The 20,031-nt window shown below is 36.6% G+C and overlaps 1 protein-coding gene across 2 annotated transcripts; it reads left to right on the top strand.

The window, feature by feature from the left end:
• The first annotated feature begins 264 nt into the window (after positions 1 to 264).
• Positions 265 to 19,531, top strand: c5 (complement component 5). 2 transcript variants are annotated; one of them, XM_058375292.1, is made up of 47 exons: positions 265 to 421; positions 714 to 909; positions 1,138 to 1,288; positions 1,404 to 1,474; positions 1,555 to 1,649; positions 1,756 to 1,838; positions 1,930 to 2,020; positions 2,358 to 2,463; positions 2,568 to 2,700; positions 3,546 to 3,661; positions 3,776 to 3,970; positions 4,124 to 4,321; positions 4,414 to 4,620; positions 4,749 to 4,907; positions 5,084 to 5,210; positions 5,755 to 5,823; positions 6,029 to 6,223; positions 6,478 to 6,558; positions 6,651 to 6,845; positions 7,108 to 7,188; positions 7,303 to 7,494; positions 9,126 to 9,209; positions 9,408 to 9,599; positions 9,710 to 9,797; positions 9,902 to 9,984; positions 10,180 to 10,319; positions 10,506 to 10,724; positions 10,850 to 10,910; positions 11,018 to 11,107; positions 11,245 to 11,451; positions 12,492 to 12,570; positions 12,855 to 13,014; positions 13,426 to 13,524; positions 13,621 to 13,792; positions 14,939 to 15,144; positions 15,326 to 15,478; positions 15,595 to 15,657; positions 15,953 to 16,046; positions 16,131 to 16,170; positions 16,365 to 16,467; positions 16,549 to 16,623; positions 16,773 to 16,878; positions 17,005 to 17,088; positions 17,315 to 17,404; positions 17,530 to 17,613; positions 17,693 to 17,831; positions 17,953 to 19,531. In XM_058375292.1, the coding sequence occupies exons 1-47, from the start codon at positions 354 to 356 to the stop codon at positions 18,089 to 18,091; spliced, it is 5,859 nt and encodes a 1,952-aa protein (XP_058231275.1). In that variant the 5' UTR covers positions 265 to 353; the 3' UTR covers positions 18,092 to 19,531. The 2 variants fall into 2 exon arrangements, 1 of the variants encoding a protein (XP_058231275.1); XR_009203148.1 differs by lacking the exons at positions 16,365 to 16,467; positions 16,549 to 16,623; positions 16,773 to 16,878; ... (3 more) ...; positions 17,693 to 17,831; positions 17,953 to 19,531 and having other exon boundaries at positions 15,599 to 15,657.
• The last annotated feature ends 500 nt before the right edge of the window (positions 19,532 to 20,031 follow it).

The raw sequence follows: 20,031 nt of genomic DNA, 5'->3' as shown, positions 1-20,031 counted from the left end.
CTTATTAAAGTTGTGTGAAACTAACATTATCATCAACAATAACAACAACTTAGCAACTTCTTCTTCTTAACATAACACAATATAACAACTTATTATTATTATTATTATTATTATTATTATTTTATTGTGAGATGTATATGTTAAAGAAATCTGCACAGTTACAGTTATTTTGGTTTCACTGTGTGGGATTTAGACCAAGGTCCATGCACTCAGCCCTTTAGCAGCATTTTCTGGTAGTTCTTGCATCATGAGACACTCTGGTTCATGATTAACTGAAAACAAGCAAAGAAAGCCTAAAAGCAGCAGCATTTATCTAAGCTTTATCTTTCACTGAGTGGATCTACGACAGCACTATGACGGGCCTTTTATTTCTGCTTTGCGTTATACATGTGCTGTCAGTGGCTGAAGCTCAGCAAGGAACGTAAGTCTATCAACAAAGAGTTCCACTGCAAAATTCAGTTTAAAGCAAGGCAAATAATACTTTTCAAAGAAATGTCATATTATATTTGTATATTTGTAAATTATCTATAAGGTATTATTATTATTATTATTATTATTATTATTATTATTATTATTAATAATAATAATAATAATAATAATAATAATAATAATAATTTTGTGTACCAGCTTTATTGTTGGAAATGAGCTGAATGTTAATTAGATGCAAAACCCTGGTTTTTACTACAGTGAGATTAATATTGAGTTTTTATTAGGTATCTCATTACGGCACCCAAAGTTCTGCGAGTTGATGCGTCAGAGACTGTGCTGGTGCACTTGTACGACTATGACCAAGAAACCACAGTGAACCTTTACCTCAAAGACAGTCTGGCCTCTGAAGGCAGAATTTATGCGTCTCAGACTCTTAAACTCAACGACAAAAACAATTACCAAGCTGCAGCTACTCTACGGGTAACAGTGCTGCACACCTTTCATCTGCTTTAAAATGCTGATTACATGAAAGCCATTGTGTTATATTAATGTTATAGGATATTATTATATTAAATGCGAGCTTGTGAAGAACTCTGAGTCAGTAACTTCACAAATCCACAATGTTGTGCTACGTATATATAGTGACACTACATAAAAATTAAATTTCCCAGCATCAGTATTTTACTTTGGTTTACTCTTTGCCCTCAGATTTTACCAAACATTGCACAAGAGGTCACCCATCTCCACCTGCAGGCCATATCTAGTTCCTTCACCAGGGACCAGAAAATACCACTCATTCGTAACAACGGTTTTCTCTTTATCCAGACTAATAAACCACTATATACGCCCGAACAGCAAGGTGAGTGATGGGAATAGTGTGTGTTATATTTGTAACTCAAAGGGAATATGTGAAAAGCACAGAGAGACATGTATGTGTGCGTATGTGTATTTCTCTTACTGTTATGGTTGTGCAGTTGAGGTGCGAGTGTACTCTTTGAATGAGGAGCTGAGAAAGACTAGCAGACCTGTTTTCCTCACGTTCAAGGTGAGTTTCTTTCTCCACATTCATGTCTGATGTTAGACTAAGCATATATACCAATATGAACACCTATTAATGTGCTATAGGACCCAGATGGCATCAAAGTGGAAATTATTGAGATGAATGACATCCATGGTGTGAAACCATTGCTTCCACCATTCAAAATACCCTTGAAACCTAAGTATGAATAGGTTTTGTGGCTTTAGTACACCATTAATTATCAGTCAGTGGCAGTGTCTTTTGCTAAACGTCTGAGCATGTTGCTTACGGAAATAATTTATTCTCAGGTTTGGGATCTGGACAATCGAGGCTGCTTATGTTACAAACTTCACTACAACTGCTGTGGCTAAATTTGAGGTCAAGGAATATGGTATCTATCATTTACAGTTCTGTGTAATATTCAGAATATTGTGTCAGCTGTTCCTCTTGTAGTAAATAGCACTGAAACATTTGTTTCTCAGTGTTACCCAGCATCTCAGTCCGTATCCAGCCTGAAGCAAACTACGTCAGCATAGTAAACTTTGAGGCCTTCAAACTAAAGATATTTGCCAAGTGAGTTTTCCTGGTCCACTGAATCCAATGCTATCACACCAGACAGCTTCCCCAAAATATGATATTACCCTAACATTATAGACATTTTGGCATTTTGAAAATTAACTGTATGCAATCTATATAACCAATGTAGACATTTATTAGGAGAAAAGGTTCCCTATAGGATACCAGTAGGAAACTATTAAAGCATACAAATAAAATCCTATTTGGTTTCCCTCAGACATGGTTCTATGTTGGACTTTAAGATGAAGATCATTTAAGATGAACAAAAGAACCATGAGCAAACATTTATACTAATAGTTTTTCTAACAGTTTGATTTTTTGTTTTTCACTGCAGATATGTCAGTGGGAAAGCAGTCAGTTCAGCAGATGTCTTCGTGAGGATCGGATACATCAATAATAATGTTGTGGTCATGATAGCACAATCATTAAGACTGTATAAGGTAATGACAGCAAACATTTCAGCCTATAGTTATGAATGAAGAAAGCAAATAAAAGTAGAAACAGTGCAACTCAATGAATCATATGAGGTTATTTGTTATTTCAGATGTATAATGGTGAAGTGGAATTTGAGTTAAATATCAAACGTGAGCTGTCCAAGGCAAACTCTGGGCCTCAAGACCTGTGGGAAATGCAAGACCATTTCCTCCGTGTGGCTGTTTTGCTAAAAGAGTCTACCGGTCAGTCTTTGCAATCTGATTACATGTTTGATTTTCTCACTGTTTATTGATTGATTTTCAACACGGTTTTGTTGTGACACTGGGCCACAAACCAACTAACTATTCATGCTAGTCAGAGGGGTTTAGTGTGGGTTTAGACAGACATTCTCCCAGTGCACATGCAGGTATTTTCAAAGATTCTTAATGCATTACATTACTTAAACAATATCACAGGCGCAAGAGTGTTGTTAGACAGAATATCAGCGTAGCTTTGATTCAGCATTACTGTATATAATGCATAAATGTTTGGAATGTTAACAGAACATTTTAACTCTTGTGTCTACAAGAGTATAATGGAGCTGAAATGAATTGTTATTCGTTGGGAATTATTTGTTACTGGTTATTCAATTCATTTAAATGCCAAGCACTTTTAATAATAGGCATTGTCTCAAAGTTACACAAAGCAGCATTACAGAAATATACAAAGTCAGAATTAAAATAACAGAGGGTAAATGTAATTAAACTTGAACTAAAATGCAAACATTTAAATGTATTTTTGTTTATCTATAATGAGCAAGCCAGTGGCAACATATCTAGGTACAGTATTTAATTTTGTTTTTGGAAAGAGTCAGAAGTTGTTCAAGTGTGTGTGTGTGTGAGAGAGAGAGAGAGATTTGTTCATGGAGTTATCTAATCAGCCAATAATCTGGCAGCAGTACAATGCATAAAATTATGCAGACCAAGAACCATGTTCACATCAAACATCAGGAAAAAAACGGTGAGCTCATTGACTAACTGTGGCATGGTTGTTGGTGCCAGATGGGACGGTTTGAATATTTCAGATACTGACTCTCTCTCATCATTAGGTGGCATCTCCCAGGAGGCAGTTCTGTCTAACGTGAAGTTTGTTCATTCTCCTTTCACCCTGAGTCTGATCGCTACTCCGCCTTTCATCAAGCCATCTTTACCATACCACATCAGAGTATGTTACATCAGCTAAGAGCTAATAAAATGATTTGAGTCAATGTTGAACACATGAGCTGGTTTTTGGATATATTGCAGTTCTTTAGCATTTTGCTCGTTTTCTCATTTTTAGGTTTTGGTGAAGGACCCACTGGGTGAATCAGTGAAAGATGTGCCAATAAAGGCAAGAATAACACTAATTAACAATAATAATGAATATGAAGAGCTCCACGGACATCAAAATGAACTCAGACAGACATCCAGAAACGATGGTATCGCATATTTTGTTTGCAATATTCCTGATAATGTTGCAAAAGCTGAAATTACTGTGAGTGAACATTTGCAATACTACACTGAACAAAGCTTGATGTAGGATTATTATAAGCATGTTTAAACTACACAGTATGTTTTTAAAAAGTTTTTTTTTATGTTAACTATTTAACATGTCACATCATGAGTTTTAAATGATTTTGTATTTCAGATTGAAACAGATGATTCTAAATATCCACCACAGAGCCAGGCTCAGCTTAAACTCAACACTTTGGCCTATGAGTCTATCAATCAGCGCTATTTGTATATCAGGTTACCTTCACCTTCATTCAATGTAGACGATTATCCCTCTATCAAAATTAACTTTCAGTATCGTGACTATCTTCCATTGAAGACCTTCAGTTACCAGGTAAAAGATAATCTAATATCAAATGTCTAGAGTCGTTCAGTGAGGGAAGTAAGCTAATTTTATAATTGTTTATTTCTTTATTTGTCAAATAGATCCTTTCAAAGGGGAAAGTGGTAAAGTTTGCCACAGAACAGCGGATAGCTGATAAAGTCCAGAGCATTAACTTTAAGGTGACTTCTAACATGGTGCCATCTGCCCGCCTGGTGGTCTATTATATCCTTTCTGGAGAGCAGAGAGCTGAACTGGTTGCAGATTCTGTGTGGTTCAACGTCAATGCCAAATGTGTCAACGATTTAGATGTAATATTCTATTGCATCATTAGCTTTAGTTATTTTATGAAGATGATTAAAGGGCAAACAAATATAAGTTATTATATAGATACTAGGCAGAGTTATATAGAATTGTTTAATTTTCCCTTCTGTTTTAGGTGAACCTAGCCTCTCAATCTAAGGACTACAAACCCAAAGACAAGCTTATGTTGTCAGTACAGACTAAGAGTATGAACGAAAAGTCCCTGGTGGCGCTGTCAGCTGTAGATACAGCCCTGTATAACCTCAGAGCTAATGATAAAGACCCACTAAACAAGGTCAATATGTGCACTTCCATTTATGTTCTTTTGAAAGAGCAGGTTTTGATCATTTTCACAAAAATACTTATGAGGGGCATGTGCATGCTAGTTATGGATGATGGATGCTTCATGATGACAGTGGTGATGATAAAGATGTTGTAGTATGTATTTATGCTGTGATGTCCTTTTTACAGGTAGTGCAGCAATTTGAGCACAGTGACCTTGGCTGTGGAGGAGGAGGAGGCCAAAATAACGCTGACGTCTTCAGCCGTGCTGGACTGACTTTTCTTACAAATGCAAATGTTGAGGCCTTTAACACAGGTAAATATTCAATTTTATTTCTGGAATCTGGATGGAGATTTATATAAGTGTCTAGGAAAAACTCCTTGAGACAACATGAGGAAGATGAGGACAACCTTGAGAGAACCCATCTTCTGTGTGATATCAGACTGTAGGATAATAAACCATTACACTATACAGGTGTAGAAGAGTTAGGCTTAACAGAATAGGACAGGCTTTATGATTATAGCAGTAGTTCTTAGACAAGAGATAGACAAAGATAGAATCCAGGTGATGAAGCTGGATACTTCAGGATGGGTAGGGTCATTAGAGCATGTACTGGACAACCATTTTAGTCCATTATGTCTGCTGTTGTATTTATTAGTGATTACATGGAAATTCTGTAAATTTATTCATTCATTTATTTTCAGTAACCTTGTTATCCCAGGCTGGTTTAGTTTGGAGCCTATCCCTGAAACATGGCTGCAATTTAAATAAAGTAAAAAAGCAAACAGAGAAATAATGTTTTCTAGAGGAAATGTTTGTAGGGTTTGTATTTAGTAAAGAAGCTGTCCTTATTTTACAGATGAGACCTGCACAGCTGTGGTCAGACCCAAACGCTCCACTCTTTCAGAAACGGAGATGCAAGAACATGGTCAGCTTTATGTGTGCTCAATTTGGATCATCAAAACTATTTGCCCCGATTATCTTAGCTCATGAAAGTGTTATGTATTGGATGCTTTCTCAGAATCTAAGAATGGATTTCAATAAATGAAAATTCTATAAGCAATGTGAAAAACTGGAAATAAGTTTAAAAAAACACAGTAAATCATTTTGAATAAATTGTTTCTTCTTTGCAGCCAATAAGTACAGCTATTATAAACCATGCTGTCTACAGGGACTGCAAGCCAACCTTTTTCTAGACACCTGCTTAAGTGCAAGCCAGAAAATTTCAAGTGAACATGCTCTATGCAATGAAGCCTTCCGTCGATGCTGTAAATTTGCAGAACAACATCGTATAAAACATCAGGGTCCAGTCCTTCTTCATCGTCCAGGTATACTTTGTTTACTTGGCATAATGAAAAACATTAGTTTTATGCAAATGTGAGAAATAAAGTTAAATTATATGATTTGTTGTACAGTTGAGAGGTAAAGGGTTTGTCTGAACAATTTAGATGCACCATCATCCAGTGATACATTCTGTAAATGAAAATCAGCATAAACTCAGCATAAAGCTGACCAGGACTTTTTGGTAGCAGCCTGAAGATTTCTGTTTACTAAAATATAACTGCTTTATTTCATTGATCAGCACATAGATTAGACATACCGTTACATCACGTCCAGAAAGATCACTCTAATCTTTCTCTGAATGAAAGCTTTGAGGAACATGGTGGGTATTCCTGTTGGTCTCTGTAATATTAGAGCCATCTTAGTGAGATTTTCCAATATATTTAAACAAAATGTACTATTTCTTCTCTGCAGCCAAACAATATGAAGAACATAAATCATGCTGCCTGCTGGGAACTGAGAGTAGTCCAACTTCAGAGACCTGTGGGGATCGTAGCAATAAATTACAAAACAATGATGAACTGTGTAAGATAGCTTTCCACGAATGCTGCATTGTTGCTGAAAATTTTCGGAAAGAAAACAAGAGTATGGGCACTCTTGATCATTCAGGTATTCTTTGCTTGTTTGGCATCATAAAAAAAATTTGTTCCATGGAATTGTGACATATTGTAAAGATAAACTAAGATTTTTTCTAATGTCAAGAAGTAAATGGCATGTTTTGTCTAAAAAAATGTGAACTCAGATTCACACTCCCTGATAAACTGTGCAAATAATCTGTAAAATCTGAACAAAGAGAGGTCCAGGACTCTTTGGTAGCAGCCTGAAGAGTCCTATTTACTAAAATATAATTTTGTTTTATTGCATTGATCAGGAGATAAATTAGACACACTGTTGCATGCTGTCCAGACAGATCGCTCCAACCTCTCTCTGAATGAAAGGTTTGAGGAACTCGGTGGGTATTTCTGTTGGTCTCTGTAATATTAGAGCCATCTTAGTGAAATTTTGTCAGTATATTTATATATATTGTCAACATGTTTAAACAAAATGTACTATTTCTTCTCTGCAGCCAAACAATATGAAGAACATAAATCATGCTGCCTGCTGGGAACTGATAGTAGTCCAACTTCAGAGACCTGCTGGGATCGTAGCAATAAATTACAAAACGATGAACTGTGTAAGATAGCTTTCCATGAATGCTGCATTGTTGCTGAAAAACTTCGGAAAGAAAATGGGAGCATGGACACTCTTGATCATTCAGGTATTCTGTTAGCTTGGCATAAAAAAAAAACATTAGGTTTTGGGAAATGTGACATAATCTAAATTGTTAGACTTAAATGATATGTAAATGTCTAAAATAAAATGACTTCAGATCTAAACTAATAAACTTGTGCAAATGAACATAAGCAAAAATTCATCCAAGAGCATTTCAGGACTGTAACATGATAAAATTAAGTTTTATATATATATATAATTGTATTGATCTCAGACACTGGCACTATAGGTTTTGATTAGTTGAATTTATATTATTATTATTATTATTATTATTATTATTATTATTATTATTATTATTATTATTGAATATTTCAAAACAAGCTATCTGCAATTTACTGCTACACTCCACCATCTGGAAGCAGGAACTGAATGCTTTCAAGCTACATAGTGGTGGAAAACAAGTATGCCTCCATAAAGGAATGTGTTTTGTTGGCAACAAACATCACCTAGCTAACATAAGTGATCATGTGTTTATGATGTTATCTTAGCACAAAACAAAGGACTGGTCAATATTATAGATTTAAGACAGAGATTTAATGCCTGAATGCACTTATCTTTGACACTGTACATCAATTTGAGGGTGACTGATTCTTTAAGTAGCAGTGTGCAAGAAATGCCATGAAAAAGACCTAAAAATAATCCAGAAACTGGGCATTGAAAACAGACTTTTCTTCTTTTTCTTAATCACTATGTAGTTCATCATGATGAATAACCAAACTTTTTTTTATTCACGATATTTGCAATATGCCTTTATGTTTTTGCCTGCATTGGACAGCAGTTGTGGATATGAAAGAAAGAGAAATTCTTAATGGTGATATGTGACTAGTCATATTTTAATTCTACACTGGGTCAGAAAGTATTCACACCACTTCAGTATTTGCTGTAATTTATTTATTTATTTGTTTGTTTGTTTGATTGTTTGTTTGCATTAGACATTCATGGGGATACTTTCTTTTTCCCAGTGACTCATTTTAAACTGAATAAATTGCTACTTGCCATTCATCTAAGCATAATAATCTCTCTAGCGTTTCCACTTTCCACAGTCTACTTGTGGAAGATTCAGTTGATTGGGAATGAGTAGGAGGCTCCTATGTTTATAAGGTCCCACAATTCACAATGCATGTCAGACTAAAAACTAAGCCGTGATGTTCAAGGAATTCTTTGCAGAAGACTGCAATCAAATTTTGTTGAGACAAAGATTGGGGCAAGAGCATAAAACAATTTCTAAAGCTTTTATATTCCCAGGAGTACTGTAGGCTCCATCATTGTGAAATGGAAGAAGTTTGGAACCACCAAGACTCTCGCTAGAGCAAGCTGTTCGGCAGTCTAGAAGGGATGTATAGAAGGGATGTTCAGTAGTTTTGGTTGGCCAGGGATGTAATGAGAACTAAATTTAATATAAACAAAATAAAATAAGCAAAAACTGAAGTCTGAATACTTTCCAAAGTTATTATAAAATTCTGCAATGTGAATTTTGACTAGTAAAATTATTCCTTTCTAGTTTAAAAAAAAAACCATAATTATGCTTAAATTTCCCTTATCTTGAATTTGAATTCGGGCAAATGTTAATTTTTACTAGAATTATTCTGTATTTTTATTTCACTTTGCTTTAATCAGGGTTCCTGATTGTTGACAAACCTTTGACTGCTGTCCGGACAAAGCGCTCTGATCCCTCACTGAATGAAAAATTAAAGGAAAAAGGTGAGTTGGTATCTGTATACTTTAAGTATTAATTAAAAAAAAAAAACCTAAGCTGCAAACTCATCAACTGATACATTTTGTAAATGAGATTCAGGTTTAAATAATAATAATAATAATAATAATAAATAAATAAATAGTTCAGGAGTGGCAAAACTGAAGAGTTCTTTTGAAAGAAAATTAACTATTTCTTCTCTGCAGCTGAAGGATATGGACATTTTAAAAAATGTTGCCTAGAGGGAACTGACAGTACCCCAACTCTGGAGACTTGCAGAGAACGTACCCGGAAATTAAAGACCATTCATATACCATGTAAGGTAGCATTTCGTGATTGTTGCATCTATGCTGAAAAGCTTCGGGCAGAAAGTATCAGTGTCACCCTTGCTCGTTCAGGTATTCTCGGATTGCTGGGAACCATTAAAGTTTCCTAACCATTGAGTTACATAAAAATGTGAAATATTGTACAGTTAAACTCTAACATTTCATGTCTCATTTGAGTGCAGAAATAGAATTTCTGCAGGAGGTGATGTTTGAGCAGGTCCGAAGCTACTTCCCAGAGAGCTGGTTGTGGGAAGAACACGAAACTGAGAGGTGGGAACAATTTTGACATTAACATTATAACAGTAACTTGTGAAATGTTCCTTAAATACTTGAATTTTACGATGTATATTAAATTTGAATAAAACACTGTTTAGGTCAAAAGCACTAACGATCACTAAAAATCTTCCTGATTCTCTGACTACATGGGAGGTCCGAGCTGTTGGGGTGTTCAACAATGGTGAGATAAAGCAACTGCTTTGTATTAGCACCATCAGGTGGTAAATGAAGGCATACCACAAGTAGCAAAACTAATAAATAAGGACATGTGAGACAAATTAATGTAGAATTATCAGAGAAAACACCATTTGGTCTGTTTGGTTGTTATTTTTGATGCTGTGTGCTAATGTATCTTATGTTTTGCATCTCAAAACAGGAATATGTGTCGCAGATCCCCTGCAACTGTCAGTTCAGCAGGCAGTGAGTTTAGATGTACCTCTGCCTTACTCTATGGTGCGTGGGGAGCAGATTGAGCTCAGGGGCTCAGTCTACAATGAGTATGACAGAGATATAACAGTAAGATTTCTCCTTTATCAATACCCTTTTATTTATGTTTAATCTTTTAAATATTCTTGGGACTTTCAGTCATAATTTGGTACCATACCGAAATTCTGATGGCTTAAAAAATAATTATTATCATGGTCTATTCATAATGGATACCCATTTCTGGGTCCCTCTCCCTCTCTTTCTTTTAATGATTAGTACAGTGTGACTTTGTCGGCATCAGAGGGTGTGTGTGTGTTTCGTGGAACTCTTCTAGCAGAGGATGGTCACCCAATGAACAGTGGCCAGATTGAGGGCCATTCTGTGGCACTAGTCCAGTTCTTCATCATGGCATTAGAAGTGGGCAGTCATAAACTCAGCTTCACTCTTAAAACCTTACGGCGAAGTGAGACAGTGGTCAAGACACTCAGAGTGGTGGTAAGACAGCAAGAAATATTTTTCAAGTGAAAAGAATTTTTAATTGGTTTTTGCACATCCACATGCTCACATAATACACATACTACAGTGCAATATTCCTGACAGATTATTTGATTTCTTAATAGCCGGAGGGCATTAGGAAGGAAATATTTGTTGGAAGAAGGCTTGATCCAAATGGCATCTATGGTAAGAGCTCTCATATAAATTCCATTTTCTCTGGAAAGATGTAACTTTACATGTCAAGGAGCAATTTCAGGGTACCTACAAAAGAAAAACACTGCTGTTTTTATCAGGCACAAGTGTGACACGTATTGAGCTCAGAAACTCTCTTCCTCCAAACATTGTGCCCAAGTCCAATGTGGAACGTCTGCTAACAGTAAACGGTGAGTTGTCTCAGACAGAATGTCTTAGCCAGTGAAGTCAAGTGTAGAAGTTTCTCAGAAGTATAAAAGAATTAGTCTTGTTTTTTTATCATGCCCAAACCAAAGATATTCAACTATCCTACCTTTTCTCTGTTCAGGTGAGGTGCTGGGAGAGTTGCTGTCCATAATTATAAACCCAAAAGGCATCATGCAGTTGACTAACCTGCCCAGAGGCTCTGGAGAGGTGGAGCTTATGGGTCTTCTTCCCATCTTCTATGTGTATGATTATATTGAGCAGTCTGAGCAGTGGGGGAAGATAATGGAATTTGGAAACAACATTCTGCTAAAGAGAATGCTAAAACAGGGTAGGTCATATTTTATACCAGACGGTGGACATAAAACCTTCATGTCTCAGACGCACTAGCTATGTTGAAACCTTATGAGGATTTGATTACCTGAAGGTCCAAAGCCTTTTAGAAGTCCTAAGCCTCTGGTTATTTCATTTTGCTGTTGCACTCCTAACAAGGCATTTAAAGTCATAAATTTTGGTTCAAAAGGCTGAAGGGATTTTTATGACAGAATGGTTGCTTCTGTGACAGAGGTGTCCAGTCACACCTGCAAAGGGTCAGTGTGGGTCCAGGTTTTTACTCAAATTGGGCAGGATCCACACCTGTTTGTTTCAGTAGTATTAATGATATGATATTGATATGATCAATGTATATTGACTGTTTAACAAGTTGATCATGGCTTTATGTAAGCTCATGAATGGCTGGTATTGGCTACAGCCCTTTCTGGAGAAACTTGGACACATCTGTTCTACTATAATATACAGATGTATGCCAAATTAAAGGAAAACCAACATAAATTGCATTTGGCCTCCACAAGTCACACAGAAAGCTTCACTGCACCTTGACATAGATTCTACAACTCTACAGAACTGTAGAGGAGAGATAAACACCATTTTCCCCTCAGTTTTTTTCTCTCAGTTGGTGTTTTAATAATACCAGTGAGAGTACTATCTGTCACATCAGTGACTGAGAAAGCCATAACATGACATCATTTCATTATTTATCAAACTATTCAGTGAACAGTCTAGCCCTGTGGATGGGGGTGGAGTCATCATGGAGGTGATTGCTCAAACTAGGAATTTAAACATTTCCTCACTAGATAAGGATGTTCAGTTACAAGAACTTTGTATTGATATGCAATGACTATTCCGTCTAAGGGACCCTGTGAACCAAATCCATGCCAGCAAATTGCCCTCCAGGGTATAATAGAGCCACTCTTTTTTCTTTATTTTGTCACCCATCTGTATTACACAATATTAATAATGTAAGGGCAAATATTGACGCTGATTTCTCTTTTCTATAAAGATGAATTTAGAAGCATCTTTTGTTTTTCTCAGGAATCACCAGTATTATGTCATTCAAGTCTAAGTGGGAGAACAGTTTCAGTTTATGGAAGAACAAAGAACCCAGCACATGGTAAGTAACAGCCTGAATATATATTGGTTCTATGCTTAAACCCAGTTACCTAAACCCAGTTTTCCATTATGCCGGTTAACCCAGTTAACCATAATGCCCAGTTTAGCATTATGGTTGATGGCTTGTAATCACTAAAATAGTTTAATTTTCATACTCATAATCTAATTTTTCTAAATATCATACAATCTATTGCTACTGTTTCCAATCTATCAGTTCTTTAATCCAAAATAGACTGATATGCATTAAACTGCAATTAAACACACTGAAATTGAACTCCTATACAGGCTGACTGCTCTGGTGGTGAAGTCTCTGGCTTCTGTGGACAAATATGTCACAGTGGATCGTGATCAGCTTTCTGGCACTATTCGCTGGCTGATTACAAACTGTCAGAATCCAGATGGCTCTTTTAAGGAGACATCCAGTTACAAGCCTGTAAAGCTCATGGTAAACTCATTACACTCATAGCTGCATATGTTTTAGGTGGGATTTAATGTGAACAATATAGTAAAACTGTAACGGTAAAAATAGGGGAAGCACAGCTGTCTGATGCGGACAAATATATACGTTGATCAACTATCTCATTGAAACTATTAAAACATGACATTAATAACATGGATTATCTGGGGAGTATACTAGGCAGTAAGTTTGGAACAGTAAGTCTGTTGATGTGCTGGAAGCAGGAAAAATGTGTTGATTTGGCCTCCAAATTTCCCAGATCTCCATTCTATCAAGCTTCGGTGGGAAGTCCGATACATGGAGGCCCTACCTTGCAACTTTTTGTTGTGGTTATAATATTTAAATATTTATGTAGTATCCTGTATACATTGTATGTGGTCTTTTTCTTGGTTTTTCAAGGGTGCTGGGGCAGATGTCACTGAACAGTCTGTGTTTCTCACATCGTTTGTAATAATCGGGATCAAAAATGCTTTGACCATTCCAAAGTCAAACTTACAAGTAAGAATGTTTTGTCATTACTATGAGTTGCTAAATTAATATTGTTTAATGATAGCAACTCTAATAAAAGTACATTGTATATACCTCTCTCTCCAGATATATGAACATGCTGTGGAGAAGGCAACATTATACTTGTCCTCACACGTAACAAAGGTTAAAAGTTTATATGTGAGAGCCATAGCAGCATATGCCCTGACGCTTATTGACCTCAGCAACCATCATGCTGTCATGCTCTATGGAAAGCTTAAGAAAGAGGCAAAAGTTAAAGGTGATGTGCAATTGACGCGGTTTTTGTAATATTGTCTCTGTATGCCACCACAATGGATTTGAAATGAAAAAGCAGGATGTGATTGACGTGTAGACTTTCAAACTATAAGCATGTAAGAACCTTGGCTAAGACACAGAGACAGGAGGCAGCTTAACTACACAAGTGAACAGATTATTAAGTCAAAAAAAGCAAAGCAAGGTGATGAAAAATTCCCAAACGAAATGACAGTTCATGGCATGAGAAGCATGGAGGTAGCAGCACTGGCAGGCAGCATCGAGCACATGGACTGTCATCTTCAGTATTTTCCTCTAGAAGAGAGAGAGAGAGAGAGAGAGAGAGAGAGAGAGAGAGGGGGGAAAATTAATATGCAACATTACTTAACATCTTACCGACCCCCATTTTTGTCTCTCTGTGTCTCAGTGAGGGTAAGTGTAGTTTTCCGCTGTTCTGATTGGTTGCTGCATGGTGTGCCTTGTAGCTCCACCCTGCCGCTTCAGGAGCTCTGTGTTAGATGCTGAAATGGCACTGAATGTTCAGCATTCAATGGCAGTTGCACAAGAAGCTCTGTTTGTGGGCTCCACTGTCACAAAGTGGGAATAAAATATTGCATTAAGCAGGGATTTAGGAATCACAGCCATCTTTGGCATACTCCCTCCATTTTCATAGGCCAATCAAATATTTGGACAATTAACTGATGAGCAGTTTCATGTGACCTGTTATTTTATGTCAAGTGAAGGAGATACAAGGTCTGAAAGGAATCCAATAATAGTGTAATGTTAAGGCGTAGTAGTATAATGTTCCTAAAAGGCTGAGTCAGTCAGCTGACCTCAATCCAAATGAGTACTCATTTCACTTATTGAGGACAAAACTGAAGACAGAAACTCCACAAAAACAGCTTTGACCTATTGAGGCATGGACTCCACAAGACCCTTGTGCTGTGGTATGTGGGACCAATTTAAAGCACTTGAAGGATCTGCTGTGTCTTGGTGCCAGATACCACAGTTCACCTTCAGAGGTCTCGTGAAATCCACGCCTTGATGGGTCAGAGCTGTTTTGGTGGCACATATTATGGCTGATCAGTGTGTCTGTGTCTGTATGTCTGTATGTATGTGTCTACATAATGTATATGTGTGTATATATATTTAGGAAACCCAGTAACAGTCCGGTATTGGGAGGACGACAATGCCCCTCAGGACCCACTAAAGCCAAACAGGGCCTCTGCACAGTCAGTGGAGACCACTGTCTATATGCTCCTCAACACTTTATTCAGAGGAGACCTAACATATGCCAAGCCGATCATCCAGTGGCTCACTGATGATCAACGATATGGAGGAGGTTTCCACTCAACTCAGGTACACAGCCACAGTACAAAAAAAAATTATGCAATGCAAAAAAGAAATATGACATGAAAAAAGCTTACATAGCTAAAAATAAATGAAAGCAAGCAAATGGCAACAAACATTGTGCAAATAAGACATTTTAAGACATCAATTGAGATTATATAAGCCATAACTTAAAATCTCTGATCACCAGGACTCCATTCTAACACTTGAAGCCTTGACCAAGTACAGTATCATAGTTCGTAGAGCCGTTTTACAAATGGAGGTCGATGTGTCATATCGGAAGAAAGGCAGTATCAGCCGCATTTCTCTGACCCAGAGTAACCCTGTGGGCAAACCCATTGAGGTATGATTCCTCCGGTCTGTGACACAATTTACTGTTCTGAAAAACTGTGGAGCATTTCTGTCCTAAATAGTGTATTTATTCATAATAATTAACATTCTGACCTGTTCTCTGATAAGATAGAACATGCTGATGATGTCATACTGAAAACTGGATTCAGCGCAGGCGTGTCATTTGCTAATGTAAGTGCCATGCAAATTTCTAATCTTTTTTGATAGGCACAGTGAGATGTCCTTCAGGTGACATTGTCTGTCCTTTTAAGTTATTTAAATATTTCTGCCAGATTTGCTTTCAAACCATGTCTTGTTTATTTTTGACGGGCTTTCTTTTGTGTATATATGTTTGTGTGTGTGTGTGTGTGTGTGTATGAGAGAGAGAGAAAGAGAGAGAGAGAGAGAGAGAGAGAGAGAAAGACTTTCCTTTAAAACATTAAAACCATAAAAAACAGTTCATTAGCTTATGATTTTTCTTTCACAGTTGAGAACAGTCTATTATGAAATGGCAGACAACAATATTAACTGCAACTTTGACCTGTCAATAGATGTTCATCCCCGAAACCCAAATTCACGAGGTATGCTTATATAATGATATTTAATAGCATTTCTCTTTAGAAATGAATACCATTTAATGTAAAGATGGCCTTCTATTTCACCAGATCCTATTGTTCTTTCACCAAGGATAGTTGCCTGTGCCAAGTGAGTACACTGTGGTAAAGTCTGCAGAACATCAAATTCTGTGGTCATTTTAATAGGTATAATCAAAGGTTTCTAAACTTTCAGGGCATCCTAAAACATCTACTTACTTCCAATTCTAAAAGTCTGAACCATGCAAAAGCTTGCTTAATGGTAATAGCCATTTATTAAGGCCAGAACATATTGCTATTTCATAGATATAAGCCACGTAAGAATGAGGTTGAGAACGAGGCAGGTCACACAGTAATGGAAATTAATCTGCCCACTGGTGTGAGCCCCATCCAAGAGGACCTTAAAAGGGTGAGAGACGTCCATGAGTTTTTTCCATGCTCTGAACTCCAGAATTTCCTGGAAATTTAAACTGTTCTTTTTTTGCTGCAGTTTAGGGATGGACTCGAGAGTCGTATTTCTGACTATGAAATAATAGACAACCAAGTGATTCTCCAGATGGATTCTGTTAGTATACATTCTCACCATCTTTGGATGACTTTATGTAATATTATTGTTACTACTACTACTACTACTACTACTGCTACTAATAAAAAATATATAATAATAATAATATCTGTTTTATTCTGAATAGTATATATTTTCATTATTTATAGGTACCTTCAGAGGAGTTCTACTGTGTGGGTTTCCGCATTCAGGAGGTGTTTAGAACTGGCATGAACAGTGCCTCTGTGTTCAAAGTGTATGAATACCATGAGCCAGGTAAAGTGTGTGTCTACAGGGGGTCTGGGGTCCATTCATCTGGACTCATAAATTATAAATTCATAAGCATATCTTTGGAATATGTACTAAATAATAATGACAAATATTCCAAATTTGTTTTTCCAGACAGCCAGTGTACACAGTTGTACTACAGTCAGAGCCGCAGGCTCCTCCGTCTCTGTGATGGAGACCAGTGTCAGTGCATGGCAGGTAAACCTCAAACACACTTTCTTACTCACTCTTGGAATTAGATCAGTTTGTGTGACTATTGTTGTTTTAGAGAAAGCAAAGTCAAACACAAAAAGATTAACAAAACCCTAGCACTGATAAGATTTGTTGTATTTTTAAGCATAAGTTATGAATAATAAATGTCAACAAAAAGTGTCAAGTGTCTATCCATGCTGTCTTACTGTCTGTTGCTCCTCCCATTTCACAGCTGAATGCTGCAAACTCAAGGCCAACATTGACCCAACTCTTACTGTTGAACAGAAAATACAAGACATATGCAAAGGCAACATCAAATATGGTAAACTCAATATGTTGATAATATGGAACCCAATGATAATATGCCGGAGTAATGAAATCAATCATTTGAAACTGTAGTCAGACATTTTAAGTAACTGCTTATCAAAACTGTTCTCTTTCTCCCAGCTTTAAAAGTTAAAATAACATCAACTGAAGCAGAAGGCGAGTTTCTGTCATACATTGCAAATCTGGAAGCAGTCATTGAGAAAGGCGAGTGCACGTGTCTCGGGCTTCTCATATCTTCTAGGATATTACATTCTCATGTAACCTTCTAATTTCTTCACCACAGGGTCATTAGACATTACAAGGAAATCTGAGGTCAGCTTTGTAAAGAAGGCAACTTGCACCTCAACAAATTTAGAAATCGGCAAGCAGTACCTGATTATGGGTGCAGAGATCATGCAGGTTCGAGTAAACCGTAGTTACAAGTAAGTGCACCATTTGTTCTACTTAAAAACCTTATGGAAGTGTATGGAACGTCTTCTGGATTTTCATGTATATTTTTGAACAATAATTGAGTTACATTATGATTTGTTCTTATATAATCAGGTACAAGTTTCCACTGGATTCACAAACCTTGGTGGAGTGGTGGCCCTCGGATTCTGACTGCCAAACTAGCTCTTGCAAACAATATACAGATGTTTTAAGTAATTTTGAATTTGATTATCTTAGTAGCGGCTGTGCTTAGGGTGGCTGTTCTACATTTATAACATCTATAGTTTCATTCATTCTGGAACATTTTGGCATTTGTTGAAGATATTTCTATTTCCTTTTACAAGCTCTCATAACAGTTCCTGTTTTGGACAGGCTATACAAATGATAGTACATATGATTTATACATAATATACATATAAAAAAATAATCCACAAGGCACCTGGAATAACATGAACACCATAAACAACAGGGCATATTTTTGTTAAGCCTGCTAACATGTAACATTTCATCTCACATTTTAACACAAATTTTAGCTCCTTTACGCTTCATAAACATAATTCATCCGAACATGATAGAAAATATTGCATATTCTCATACATATTGTGCATTAGCAAATTAGTCTTTGACAATAGTAAAGTTTTTTAAATGTTACAGTAGATACCCTCTTGCTGCCTGTTAAACAAAATCAGGTGTATATAGTTCCTGCTACTAACCTCTATATCATGTGACCTCTGTATCATGTTCTCAATGAATTTGAAAAATTGCTTAAACAACCAATCAGACTAACTAAGAAAACACATCAGGTTTTGTGATTATTAGACATACACTAAAGGGCAAAAGTGGATCTCCAACCTCTTGTAAAGTTGGAAGCAATTTGCAATGCAAGTCTTTGTATGCTGCAGCATGAAATTTCCATTCACTTCAATGATTTGCCATGGTTGCAGTGGAAGAGCACCTTGAGGATGAACTCGAGCACTAACTGCACCTCAGTCCTCCTCACCAAACATCAGTGCCTGATATCAATAATGCACTTGTGGCTGAATGATCACAAATCCCCACTGCCATCCTCCAAAATTCATAGTAAAGCCTACCCAGAAGTTATTATAACAGCAAAGGCTCACGGTAATTGGGTGAAAAAAACACATATGGGTGTTATGGGCAGGTGTTTGGCCATGTTAGAATCTACCCAAATCTGTTGCCACAAAAGTACTTAGAATACCTATACCTAGAATGCCTTATGTATGCTGTAGCATTAAGATTTCCTTTCACTGGTACTAAGAGGCCCAAACCTGTTCCAGCATAAGAATGCCCCTGTGCAGAAAGCGAGCTCCATGAAGACACGATTTCCCAAAGCTACCAATTTGTAAATTGGAAAAAAAAATAAGTAAGATACAAATGTATTCCTGTCCTGTGTGGTCCTTTGCAATATTTGCATTTTTTTTTGGGTCCAATTTGGCCACCACCCATTGCAATCATTACAGTGACAACACTTACTGTATTATCATTCATGTTAAGAGTCTATCTCTACTCATTCATATTTTTTTCCATCATTCCATTACCCTGTTGCTCAATTCTTCAGATTGTTGTGTGTTCCAATATGTTAATGCTTCTATAGTAACAAATAATTGGACATGCGACATAATCTAAGCCTAATAATTACTCATTTTAAAAAAATTAAAAACATATAAACATTGATGTATGATTTCTTAAAGAAGTTTGGTATTATGTGACATTTCTGGAAGGCTTCACCAGTGTGAGTAAAGCTGTAAAGGTTATCCTCAGATGATTGTATTCAGGATGGAAGATTTTGTGCTTATTTTTGACAAGCATTTTTTGTCTGTTAACTTCTAAATAGAGAGAGTATTAAGTATCTGCTACGCAACAGTTGATAACTGATACCAGGAACTTTCTTGGGGAAATACAGGTTAATTAAATTCACCTGGAAAATATATAACATGTGTTTTGCCTTTAAATGGAATTTATCTAAATATTTACACTCAGTGGTCACTTTAATAGGAACACCTGTATACCTGCTCATTTATGCCAATCACGTAGCAGCAGTACAATGCATAAAATCATGCACATACAGATCAAGAGTTAATGTTCACATAAAACATCAGAATGGGGAAAAAGTGTGATCTCTGTGACTTTAACCATGGCATGGTTGTTGGTATCAGATGGGCTGGTCTGAGT

The sequence above is a fragment of the Hemibagrus wyckioides genome, linkage group LG22, assembly GCF_019097595.1.
Source record: "Hemibagrus wyckioides isolate EC202008001 linkage group LG22, SWU_Hwy_1.0, whole genome shotgun sequence".
In the NCBI taxonomy this organism is placed as follows: domain Eukaryota; kingdom Metazoa; phylum Chordata; class Actinopteri; order Siluriformes; family Bagridae; genus Hemibagrus; species Hemibagrus wyckioides.
The sequence above is the reverse complement of the archived record's forward strand: the minus strand, read 5'-3'. Positions and strand labels throughout refer to the sequence as shown.

What these genes read in the sequence shown, in the direction of transcription:
- c5 (XM_058375292.1), top strand. Translation starts at nt 354, where the DNA reads ATGACGGGCCTTTTATTTCTGCTTTGCGTTATACATGTGCTGTCAGTG. An exon ending in TCCAAGAGGACCTTAAAAGG is followed by an intron (nt 16,468 to 16,548) that starts GTGAGAGACGTC and finishes TTTTTGCTGCAG; the next exon opens with TTTAGGGATGGACTCGAGAG. An exon ending in CCAGTGTCAGTGCATGGCAG is followed by an intron (nt 17,089 to 17,314) that starts GTAAACCTCAAA and finishes CCCATTTCACAG; the next exon opens with CTGAATGCTGCAAACTCAAG.